Source organism: Geotrypetes seraphini, chromosome 1 (assembly GCF_902459505.1).
Source record: "Geotrypetes seraphini chromosome 1, aGeoSer1.1, whole genome shotgun sequence".
NCBI lineage: Eukaryota > Metazoa > Chordata > Amphibia > Gymnophiona > Dermophiidae > Geotrypetes > Geotrypetes seraphini.
Genome location: NC_047084.1, coordinates 62,663,694 through 62,676,455, shown reverse-complemented (window position 1 = coordinate 62,676,455; position 12,762 = coordinate 62,663,694). Strand labels below are relative to the sequence as shown.

The window sequence follows — 12,762 nt, the reverse complement described above, 5'->3', positions numbered from 1 at the left end:
AGCTCCATTTATAACTGCCAGGAAAAACCAAGCACTTTAACAGTAAAATTTTATTTTCAAGACAGCAACATTACTATGAAGTATGCAATTGTTAATAGGTATAACAATTTGCTCACATGTCTATCTATAGCTAAGTGTGTACTCTAGCTGTCAGCCATACAAGCTTGCATATGTGGAAGGAAGTGTTCATCCCCAATTTGTTTTATTTTGTCTTTCATCTTTGGTCCTTTAAGTCTGAGTAGGTAGGTGTGCATGCAAATATCTGTGCTGACGCACTGAACTCCTCCCCCCAATTTTGCCCAACCTCCCCACTTTTATTCTTACAATTGCCATTCTGTTAATTACAGTTTGTACCATCTTTGCTGATAGTCTACCAGATTTTGGATTTTAGATTTATAACTCATGTTTTCCAAATTGAAGCGCAAAGCAAGTTACACTCAGTACATAAGAGTTCCCTGCCCAGATGGGCTTATAATCTAAGCTGTACCTGAAAAAAATGGAGAGTGAAGCAACCTGCCTAAAGGCCACAGACATTGTCAGTAAAAAAAGTGGGATTTAAACCTTGGCTTGCCCAATTCATAGCCTCAACCATCATGTGTGGGATAAAACAATCACTGTTTGGAAAAGTTACTGAAAAACTAACGAGATTTGAATGGTAGCTCCAAGAATAAATATATTTTGAACACAAATTGCACCATCACACTTCTTCAATATTTTCAGGTCTAAATTCTTGAACTTTTTACCTAATGTCTTTAATAGTAGCTCTCTTCATAGGATCCACCAACAGCATGTGTTTTAGTAGGCTAATTACAGAAGGATTCAGGTACTGAGGAGTATAGAAGATACCATCACATATCTTCTTAAAAAGGGTTGGCACATGATCATCATCAAATGGAAGAGTGCCACACAGTAAAGCATACAGTATCACACCACTACTCCAGATATCTACTTCTGGACCTGCATACAGCCTAGAAAAGATGATGTTTGGAAAAGATAATACTATTTGTTAACAGCATAGAAACCAACAAACTGAAATGTAATTTTAAAAAGCTGTACAAGGTTCCCAGTTGAAGATACCTTGTCATGAATACTGCTTACAAAACACTACCTTCCCGAAATGACTTCTGGTGCTGCATAATTAGGAGACCCACAACTTGTTCTTAAAAACTCTCCATCTGACATCATATTTGAAAGACCTGTTCAAAACAAAAGAAGGGTGTTTCCAAGCACCTGTATGACTAAAAACAGAAAATACATCAAAGATAAAGATGTGATTTTAAATCACTAAACTAAGACAAAATAAAACATGTATTAAGATTCTTTCAATGTGGCAGAGACAGAGAAATGCTCAACCAATCATGGATTAATATAAACTGAACACAAACTTACTTTGTAGCTATGTGATAGTTCAAATTGGTGTACCAATAACTGCTTGGGAAGTTTAAATCATTTTTACAATTACAAGTGGAATGTAAATAGGAGCATTCAGAGCAGTAGGTGTTCTCAGTAGACAGGATGTGATGGCATAGAACATATTTACAAAGTTCTCTTGTAAAGACTCAAGTCTTCAATGATCATTGGTTGACTTGCCAAGCTGAGCTGCTTTTAGCTCCTGATAAGCAATGCTAACAATGGAAAAACACCCACTGATGGAAGTGGTTTGTGAGATTTATGTTTAAATCAGTGTCTCTCAAACTTTTTTAGCTCTGGCACACTAAATGGAGCAAATGGTTTTTTTTGCGGTACATTATAATTGAAATGATAAAACTGCAAAACCAGCAAAAAATTAAATTTGAGAGATATTTATTTAAAGTTCTTTAAGCTATGTATAAGTAATTGTAACAATGGTGAAACTAGACAGGATTGCTAATGAAAGCGATGGATGTGCTTGTTTTAGAGTGTAAATTAACTCAAAATGTGGCTCAGTAGTTGACAAGCAAACATGCATTTCATAATCCACCATATACAGTTCTCTTTTTTTCAATTTAATTTCTGTCAGAGCTGAAACTCCAAGTTCGCAAAGATATGAAGATACATATGGTAACAAAGCCTTGATTGTTTTGTTGCTCAAGTTAGGACAATTACTACCGTATTTGCCGGCGTATAAGACGACTGGGCGTATAAGACGACCCCCCAACTTTTAGTTAAAATATAGAGTTTTGTTATATACTCGCCGTATAAACCCCTTCTTCCGCACACCTTCTCTACCGCCCCGGGTGCAGCACAGCCGGCCAGGTCCCCTTACTTTTGTGGCACTTCCCCGACCGACCGATAACAGCCCGGGTCCGACAAACCTCCCTGCCCTTAACCGCGAATCTAAATTACCTTCTGACTACCCCTTCTTCCGCACACCTTCTCTACCGCCCCAGGTGCAGCACAGCCGGCCAGGTCCCCTTACTTTTGTGGCACTTCCCCGACCGACCGACAACAGCCCCGGTCCGACAAACCTCCTTGCCCTTAACCGCGAATCTAAATTACCTTCTTACAGCTGCTGTAAGAAGGTAATTTAGATTCGCGGCTACAGGGCAGGGAGGATTGTCGGACCCGGGCTGTTATCGGTCGGTCGGGGAAGTGCCACAAAAGTAAGGGAACCTGGCCGGCTGTGCTGCAACCGGGGCGGGGCGGCCGCCCCTCTCCCTTGGTAGCCACTCGAACCGTGAGGCTATTCTCCTTCTCCTTATCTGCCCTGCCTGCAGCACAGAGCCGAACGGAAGTCTTCCCGACGTCAGCGCTGACGTCGGGAAGACTTCCGTTCGGCTCTGTGCTGCAGGCAGAGAAGGTAGGGAGAAGAAGAGCCGCGTACATCCAGAAGACTGAGCATCCAGCCCCGCAGGAGCCCCACGACCCTCGGAGGCGTCCCCATGGGATCCCCGCGACCCTAGGGGGCGTCCCCACGGGATCCCCGTGACCCTAGGGGGCGTCCCCGTGCAGCTCTCTAAACAGTACCCGGCGTATAAGACGACCCCCGACTTTGGGGAGGATTTTAAGGTACTGAAAAGTCGTCTTATACGCCGGCAAATACGGTACATAAAAAAATTACTTGCATAGATTTGAATTGTACCAGAGACGGAGCCTGAAGTATGTAATTTATTTTGTCATGTTGGGCAGATTGGATGGACCTGTGCAGGTCTTTAGCTGTCATTCATTTACTATTTTATCTATAGTGTGTTATAAGTTACATACAGCATATCCTGCATTCAGGCATAAGCACTTCTACTAGCTGTATGGGTGGCTTTAAGGGCCGGATTCTACAACAGCCACCAAAAATCAAAGAATGATGCTTGTCTGGGCGATTTTGCGTACACAGACGCTCATAATATTGACAGACTATTGCTTATGCAACATGCATGTCATCTATTCTAGTGTATACTTATGAAGGGAATTTTTAAAAATAAAGTAAAATTCTGGAATCTCTCATGGCACACACCCAGAATCTCTTCGGGGCATACCACTGTGCCATGGCACATAGTTTGAGACACACTGGTTTAAATGTTTGTCTTCAAAAAACATTCATTACAGGTAAGCAACTTTGCTTTCTTTGAAGAACAGTTTACCTTCTACACAATTGGGACTCACTAGCTCAAGGTTGTGTTCAACAGATTAGTTGGCAACTGGAGAAAAATCTTTATCTTTATTAAACTTTGATATACTCCTAAATGGCAGTTTACATCATACCAAAACAGTTAAAAAGTAAATAAAAGTGTGTTTCAAAGTTCTCTTCAGCCAAAAGGAAAAATAGAAAAAAATTAACACACACACACATACAAAAGTAATAAAAATGGTCCCAAGACAAGACAATGGGGTTCCATGCCCTTTAAAAGCCCAGCATCCCTACAGTATAGTGATGTGAATTTGTCAACTGAACTCTACACTGCAGTCCTGTAATCTCCCAAAGCAGGTAGCCTTTAGACTGGTAAGTAGCAACATCGTTCTTCTAACATGGAGGGTCCTAACATGTTCTTCTAGAAGAAAAAAAAAAAGTTATGGTTTAGTAATGCTCTGGTTACTGTTCCTTTGAATATTACTCTTTCTATACAATCATCTCTCAGGGTATTAGGAGTACTTGAAAACTCAAGTAAAAAAGCTTAGTTAGTTAAAAGGGATTTTTCAGGATTGTGTCAGTTTTGAACTATATGATCATTATTCAATCCAAAGCATGTTAAAGAGTTTTGGTTCAGGCTAATATTTTACCTCAACTTGATTATTGTAATTCATTAAATGCAGAAAATTTCTGCTTGATTCTACTTTGTAATCTGTTACAGAAAACAGTGGCTAAATTAATTTTTGAATCAATTTAGCAATTTGATAGTTACACCACCAAGTTTAAAATTACTTGTTTTTACAAGATCTTATGGAGTTTTATGTCTCTATTATCTTACACATGATATTTCTTATCCAGTTTCAAGAAGTAAATCACATTTATCAACCTTGCTTTGTTTGAGTTATCCAATTAAGCATATTTGCTTTAAGGGCATTTTGGATAACTCATATTTCAACCTGCCAAAATGTGGCATCCCCCAGTATTTGAGAATGTGCCTTCCTGTACTCTATTTTGTAAAAATCTAAAGGCCTTTCTTTTTTCAATATAGTATGAAGTTTCATACATATTTTGTTGACTGATATAATTCTCTGTGTATTGTGCCAATTTCTTGATTGCAAATGGCTCAGAATCTTTATTGAAATTGAGTGGTGAATTTAACACCCAGATTAAGTGGAGGAAGTCAACCCTATCCTAGAACAAGAGATTCTGGCTGCTACCCAGTTGGAAATGGTGCATTTTGTCACTGTACTGTCAAATTAATTGGAATGACAATGAAACAAATAACCAGACAGACTTTCTAAGGTCTTCAATCCATTACAGATAGAAGGTGCCTCTTTTGCACTCCAAACTATGGAAGACTACATCACCCATATGGGAAGAAGATTGCTACAGCTGACCAAAGACATTACTCTTAAGCAGATATTTATGATATACAAAGCACCACCACATGATGGAATCTAAGATAAACTAAATTTAAGCCTTCCAAGTCAGCTACTTCAGCTCAAGAGTCCAGCAACCCAAAAGTTCTAAATGGGTGATGTGGGAGGAACCCGGAAAAATTACATCCTACCTGAAAATTTTCTTTCCTTTAGTCAGCTACACTGTTCTGCACACGTGGGTGTTATTCCTTCCTACCAGCAAGTGGAAGTAGAGAAAACTGAATTCTACTAGTGACCTCTTTGTAGAAACTGGAGATGCTCCCTGGAACAATCCAGTATGCATCTGCCCAAGTAGCAAATGGTTCCTTTATAAATCACCATGCTCCATCAACCAATGCAGCTTAAATAATCAAGTGTGCTTAAGACCACAGAGTGGTACTCACTAACCCACATATTCCAGGATAAAACAATGTCACAGGAACTGGTAATGCAGAAAATTTCAACAACTCTGTTTTTGTTTACTTCATTTTCCCCCTAAACTTAATGTCTTCCTTGATAATTCTCTTTTCTTTGATGGTTCCTATGGGGAGTTTTCCACTTCTGTGAGTATGCATTACTGAAGGCTGTCTCATGTGTGTGCTCGTTGCACACAGCAGGTTAGTTCTACATTGTTTCTCAATGTTTTTCTGGGTTGCCTTTGTGCCTGTTTATTACTTGTTTCATATTTTGCAGAGTAGACCAGTTCAGAAATTGTTTAGATTGCTGGGGATCTTCCCCTGTACCCTCCTTGTCATAGATTTGTTCATGTATGTTGCTTGGCTTTGGGACTCAACTGCAGATGGCTCTAGTTCTCACTCAGGGCAGGATTAACCAATAGGCCAAGTAGGCACGTGCCTAGGGCCCGAAATGGTCAGGGGGGCCCGATGAAGGAGGGCATCAACATTGTTTTTCCAAATGGCGATGGGCCCCTCCAGCATCGATCGGCAACGCGGGCCCCCCCCCCCGATCGGCAACGCGACCCCTTCCCCGTCGACGGAAAGTAAGACAAGCAAGCAACGTGGTTAAGAAAGGCAACGGGAACTGTAATTGTGCAAGCGGTGCTGCTTGCCCAAAAGCTTCCCTCTGACGCAGTTTCCTGTTTCTACCTGGGTGCATGGTGGGGTGGGGCAGGGCAGGGGGCCCAATGTACTTGTGTGCCTAGGGGCCCTCGATGAATTAATCCTACCCGGCACTCACTCTTAAGGGGGAGGAGCATGTGCTCAGAAAAGTGTTTGGATTTCTACAACTGTAGGAAGGGATTGAACACCTAGTATATGTAATCGTACAGCGACTAACAGAAAAAAAGATTATTGAAGGTAAAAACCTAATCTTCCATTCTTCCCCAGCTGAAGCATCGGGACCTGTGGTCCCTATATTGTCAGTGGAAACGGAAGCCATTTTCTCACAGGCTGACAACTTGGTCCCCATCAGGACTTAGAAAGGTCTTCATTTCTTACCCTTCTTGGTCTGCCTATGAGACACCTGGGGACTTTTGGCTCCAAAGCTTAATCCAGATGGTTAAACAAACCCTGCAGGTAGATGCTGACTCCCCTCTTAGTGGTGTGGCCCCAAGGGGACCAGCAAGGGCACTGCTTCAAGTTCAGAGATCTGGACACAGAGACCACAGAGATCTGGACATTTGAAAAGGCCTGTTCTCCTTGAAAGTGGTGATGGAGGACCAGACTGATTTGAATTTTGATTTGGAGGAGTCTTAACCTTGGGTGGTGGAGGAGGAGCAGTCCCTTGTGATCTGGCTCTTTCATCATAAGGAACTGTCTCAATGACAAGGTGCTCAAGCCTCCAATCATAGACTCCTCTGATGATACCTGCTGCTGTAATCTCCATAAGGCCCTTATTTGTATGATGATGGTGGAGTGTGAGACTCCAGACGGCCCCCTCAGGAAAGCTAGGAAACTTGATCACTTCTACACTTTCGCTTCCGAGGAAGTTGAGAAGTATTGGGTGTTCCCTAAAGTGGACACTGGCTACTACAGTCTTTAAGGCAACCACTGTGCCAGAGGGGTTTGGCCTTTCAGAGGCTGGAGCAGAAATTATGACTGGTCTTTTGAGTAGGGGCCTTAAGCATTTTGGGCTGCTATTTATGGTGGTTATATAGCCAGGGCTGTACTGCACTGTAGCAGCAGTTGCTCGAGTCCTCTGATGCTGTTCACCTGAAGTCTGGGATGGCCTTTTTTAGCAGATGTCTTCTATGACCTGGTCTGTCACCTGCTTTAGTGATGGGACAGCATTGACTGTGGCGCTGCCACTGGGTCACAAATGTGGCCTCTAAGCAGCTCTTGTATCAGCTACCCTTTAAGGGATGCTTGCTCAGTGATGAAGACTTGGAGAAGCTGGTGAAGGATATGGTGGAGGTGAGCCCCTCTGTCTCCCTGAGCTGAAGCAAAAAGATACTTGATGTTCTTCTGCCTACAGAGGACACTCCAGAGGACCTGACCATTCCTTTATAGAGGAGGGTTCTGCTTCAGTGAACAGGAGGCTTCACAAGTTGGACATATGGAGGACCCTCCTCCGGCACCTCAAGTAGACGAATGATTTGTGTCTCTCTGGTCACCTATTTTGCTCTCTTTCATGGCCCTTAAGAGGGGTCATGTGGCCTTTAAGGCCTCCATTGCATGGTGGATCAAGGCAACTATTGAGATTGCCTACATCTACAAGAATTGTCTTGTATCTCAGGGGCTAAAGGCCCATTCTACAAATGCTTGGGTACTTTCTGGGCAGATTTCCAGATGGTGTCTCCTGAGAGTTGTGGTCGTTACTCCAATCTTTTGCTAAGTATTACAGGCTGGACATAGTTGCCAGAGTCTGCTCGGATTTTGGCAGAGCTGTCATTTGGGTGGGGGGGGGGGGTTCGTACCTTCCCACATCTAGCAGATCTACTTCGGTACATCCCACTAGTGCAGAAAAATGTAGCTAGATGCTAAGGATGGAGAAAATATCTTCCTGATAAATTTCTTTCCTTTAGTCAAAAAAAAAAAAAAGAGAATTATCAGGGAAGACATTTCTGTTTTGCACTGTTCTGCAAAAATGTGTAATGAAGACCAAGTCGTAGAACTACTTATCTCCTCCGGAGGTATCATCCTCGATTCTGCCCAAGAGGTGACCACTCCTCTGGTTGAATGTGCTTTCAACGACACCGGTGGTTGTTTGCTGCAGACAATGTAGGTGGAGGAAATCAATGTTCGAATTTACCAGAAACTAGTGGCCTTGGGAGGCTGGTGTGCCTCAGGTTGACTCTTTGGTTAAAACAAAGAGATGGTCAGATAAGACAAAACTTAGTCACTTCCAGGTAACGCAACAGAACTCTGTGGACACCAGCATCTTTAAAGCCTTGTCTTTCTTCTTAGAACCCGCTGGTTGAAAGGCTGGTAACCTAACTTCCTGGTTAATGTGAATACTGAAACAACCTTTGGCAAAAAGTAAGGTACTGTATGCAAGATCACTCCTGTTTCTGTGATCCTCAGAAATGGTTCCCTGCATGACAAAGATTGCAATTCTAAGACTCTTTTAGCTGAGGTAATTGCAACTAGGAACACTGCTTTGATCGTAAGATCCATAACAGAAGGTTCCTCCAAAGTCTCATATAGTGCCCTCTGCAGACACTAACACAATGTTGAGATTCCAGGAAGGGAAAGGATCTCAGATTGGCGGCCTGAGCCTCAGGACTCCTTTGAAGAATTTAATAATGTCTGGGTGAGCAGCCAGGGAGACTCATTTCTCTTGGCCACTAAAGCAAGCCAGGCCTGCCATCTGCACCTTAAGCTACTTAACTACTGTTAATCCCTTGTCCAGGTCCTCTTGAAGGAAGGCCAGTACCGATGATACTGGGACTTTGTTGGGCTCCAGATTCCCTTTATTGCACCAGCACTGAAAAGTATCCCATGCCTTGGCATATGCCAAAAGAGTGGATGGTTTCTTGGCCTTCAGTAGGGTGGTAATGACCACCTCTGAATATCCTTTCTTGGCTAGCGCTGCACGCTCAAGAGCCATGCTGTAAGATCAAAATGACCCAGATCTTACAGAGCAATCAGCCCTTCTGTGAGCAAGTCCAGATACAACACAGACCCGGAGACATTCATACACTTGTAGGTATACTAGATCTGCATATCAAGGATGCTTGGGCAAATATGAGACCACGCGGATCAACCTCCTTTGGGTGAGATGCTATGCAACAGACCACTTGGTTTATCAGTGGCCATGGAGGAAACACAGTCTGGACTTCAGCCATGATTGCATCCAGCCTTGCACTTCCAGTCTCGTATCTTCGGTTGGAAAAACCAAGGTGCTTTCTTGCTGCATGTCATTGCAATCAGATCAAAAGTTGGAACAACCAAAGGGCTAACGACCACTTTCCCGAATCCAATATCTGTCTGCTGAGGTTGTCCGCTTGCACACTATACAATCCAAATAAATGTGCCACCATAATGGCCAGTAGGTGCTTTTCTGCCCAGGCGAACAGTAGTTTTGCCGTAGTTGGAGCAACATGCTTCCAATGACTTCCTGCCGATTTACATAGGCCACTGCTATGGCATTGTCAGAGAATACTCTTATTTATTTTTTATTTTATTTAAAATTATTTGTAGCCCGCCTATCTACAAGTCTAGGTGGGGACCAATGTAAACATACAATCTGTAGGTTTCAGAGCCAGCGCCAGGCAGACCGCTCTTATCTCTAGCCTGTTTAATTGACAACTTCCACTGGGATAGTGTCCATTTCCCTTGCACCAGGCAACCACTGCAGTGCCCCCCCCCAGCCAAACAGGCTGGCATCCATTGTCAGTGTGACCCAGGAATCAATCTGAAGTAGAATCCCTTTTGCTAGGGATTGCAGGTGGAGACACAAGCTCATGCAGGCTGCCTCCATCAAGGGTAAAGGGACCTGTAGGGAGTCTCTCTGGGGAGACCAATGAGAAAGCACATCCTGATATAGCACCACTGAGACAGCACCACTTCTTTGGCAGCCGACATTGAGCCCAGAACCTGTAGGTAGTACAATGTTGTAGGTGCTGACTGAGACAGAAGGTTCGTAATTTGCCCCCAAAGCTTCTGTCTGCATGCCACAATTAGAAAAACTTGGTCTTCTACCATGTTGAAGAGAACTCCCAGGTATTCCAAAGACTGAGTGAGGACTGATTGGTTCTTTCTAAAGTTTACAATCCAGTCCAGACTCTTTAAAGTTTGCACAACTTCAGCCACTGCTCTTTCTCCCTCTTCTCGAGAGGGGGACTCTGACGAGCCAGTCATCTACATAAGGATGAAGCATTTATTAGTGTTCCGCCCTGCAGAGATAAGCCTCATTCAAATCCAGAGCATCCAGAAACTCTCCCAGCTGGACCACTGCAAATGACAGGTCTCATCTCCATCTGGAAACACAGAACCCTCGGGGTCGCATTAACATGTTTGAGATCTAGAATGGGTCTTTTCATCTAAATCTTTCCTGGGAACGAACAAAATAATTTGCATATCTGCCTGACCACATGTGTTCATCTGGAACTGGTTCTATTGCTTAAATATCCATAGAAATCTGTTTAACATTGCCCAGATTTGGACCATCTGATCCATTCGGCCCGCCATAGAATCCACAAACCAGTCAGAGGTTATGCAAACTATCTTGTAACCTCCTCTGACAATATCCAAGACCCAAAGATGTGTCATTATGCTTTTCAGGCTTCCAGAAAGTCCAAGAACTGACCTCCAATTTTCTGAAGGGTGGCTGGAGGCCTGACTTCATTTATTTATTTATTTAGATTTTTATCCCGTCCTCCCAATAGCTCAGAACGGTTTACAAATGAACATACACAGTGGGGAGTAACTAGACATATAAGTAGTACAACAGGTTTAGGGATTGGATTTATAGTTTTTGGAGAGAATTAAATACAGGGAGAGTATGCAGAAAGAGAGAGGGGGGAAATACAGTAGTTTAGTTTAAGGAAAGTTATAAGCGTTTGGGTACAATTTGTTAGTGGATAGAGAAGAGAGGGTCATATTGGAAGTTCGGGAAGGTGATAGGAGAGTGGAGGGTGGGGCCTAAGGGGGGGAGAAGACAGAGGAGATCTTTAGTTGAAGAGGAGGGTCTTTACCGATTTACGGAATGTTAATAATGAGTTCTGTTGTCTAAGTTCATTGTGGATTCTTGACTGTCATGGTGGTTCAGGAACCTACATTTTGGATTTTCTGGCTTCTATCTAGAACCTTGATAGATTCTCTGAGATGAGCCAACTTCTAGGGCCTGGGCCTCAATCTGCCTCCCGAAGATCATATCCACTATGTGGTCCTGAGTATCCTTCAGCATGACTCCTCCCTCACTGAGTAAGGATGTGAATTTAGTCACCTGTGCTAACAGAAGGCTACCTTTAGCATAGCAAACATCTGCTGGAACACTTGATCCATTGGATACAGACTAGTCATGGCTTTCGCTCTTTTGACAGCTCTGTAACCAGGAGTTTCATGTCTGGGTAGGATGTGGGCTGTCATCAGACCCCACTCAAAAGAGAAGACTGGGGCTGAGGCGGATCAATCTTGAGCTCATGAAAAGACACCATAATAATGTCTAGCAGGGCTGAAGACGAACAGCTGCAGTATGAAGGGATCCTCTCCTGGGTTTGTGGCTGGGACTCCATCCTGATCCTCAACATAAGAGGCTGAATCTCCAATCAAGGAGGCCTGTAAGGGGATCAAGACTTAACTTTTATCCCCAAAATCCGTGTCTGACTGACAGAGTCTGGGAGGAGCTTCACTCCATAGAAGTGCTCTGAGGATTCTTAGAGGTGTGCGCCGAGGGTCACTCTTCAGCAGACCTAAATTGCATACTTTGGCTATGCGCATACGTCCACCAGAGCAGATTAATGAACTCTAGGGCAAAGGCCTTAGTAGGCAACTCTCCTTCCCTTTTAGAAGGGAGGAGATGCCTCTTCTTTGGCTGCAGAGCCTCTGTGCCAATTTGGTATGCTATGCCATTGTTCTTGAGCTCCTGGGGAAATTTTCACTCCCCTAGCAGGCTCAAAAGCCATGTGCCATACCCCAGAGGCTTTGTGGGGAGCTAAACTTAAAGTTCCCACCTCCCCGCTTCACTCGGCACGGCATGTGGTACAAAGGCACTCATCCGCCGCCCATCCTTTGGGGTATTAGAATCAGAGAACTCCACTCCAGGCACTTTGGAAGCAAAATGAGGTGTTTTGGAGAAATTTGAAAACTTAGAAAAAAAAAAGTGGGAAAATCCAAGATGGCCGCTACTGGTAAATTTTAGTTCTAAAAAACAGCTTAAAATCATCTCAGGGTCGACCAAAAACCTCAACAAACAGGATTTTAGAAGAAGGGGACCAAGGCCCTAGCTGGAGAAACAGTTATAACAGCTTCTGAAGACAAACACCCACCCCCACCCATTTTTCCCACAGCCTTACTCACAGACCATATGCTGTGAAAATGGTGCTGCAGCCTGCTTCAGCTCCTCTCAGGTGTAGCTGTTCTAGGAAAGGCCCTCTGCTTCCAGTCACTCAACTACTTTGCTGGGATCTTCGGGCTGCCAGTCAGACTTCCACCGACTGACCCTCAACCTCCCCCAGACCTCTCATGAAGGGAGGGGGGAGAGAGACAAAACGCAGCCAGCACTGTGAGTATTCCAAAGGAACGCAATTAGCGCCTAAACAGCCTGTGCTCCAGCCCCTGACCAAAGTCAAAGGGGCAAGCAAACACCAGGGGAATTGACCCTGAGCTCCACTAATCTTCCACAGACTGGATGAAACAGGTTCACAAAGGATACACCTGCCAGCTGCAGGCAGAGTAAACC

At 43.8% G+C, this 12,762-nt stretch overlaps 1 protein-coding gene across 7 annotated transcripts in view; it reads right to left on the bottom strand.

Annotated features, from left to right (window-relative positions):
* PRKAA1 (protein kinase AMP-activated catalytic subunit alpha 1) overlaps nt 1–12,762 on the bottom strand; it is a 78,534-nt gene that overhangs the window by 26,579 nt on the left and 39,193 nt on the right. For 2 of the 7 annotated variants that reach the window (XM_033932259.1, XM_033932268.1), the window contains exons 5-6: nt 1,109–1,196; nt 744–968 (exon numbers count right to left, since the gene is read on the bottom strand). In XM_033932259.1, coding sequence (XP_033788150.1) covers nt 744–968; nt 1,109–1,196 — 313 coding nt within the window. Of the gene's footprint in view, nt 1–743; nt 969–1,077; nt 1,197–3,865; nt 3,963–12,762 lie in introns of those variants that run through there. The other 5 variants (XM_033932278.1, XM_033932297.1, XM_033932317.1 and 2 more) reach the window with 5 other exon arrangements.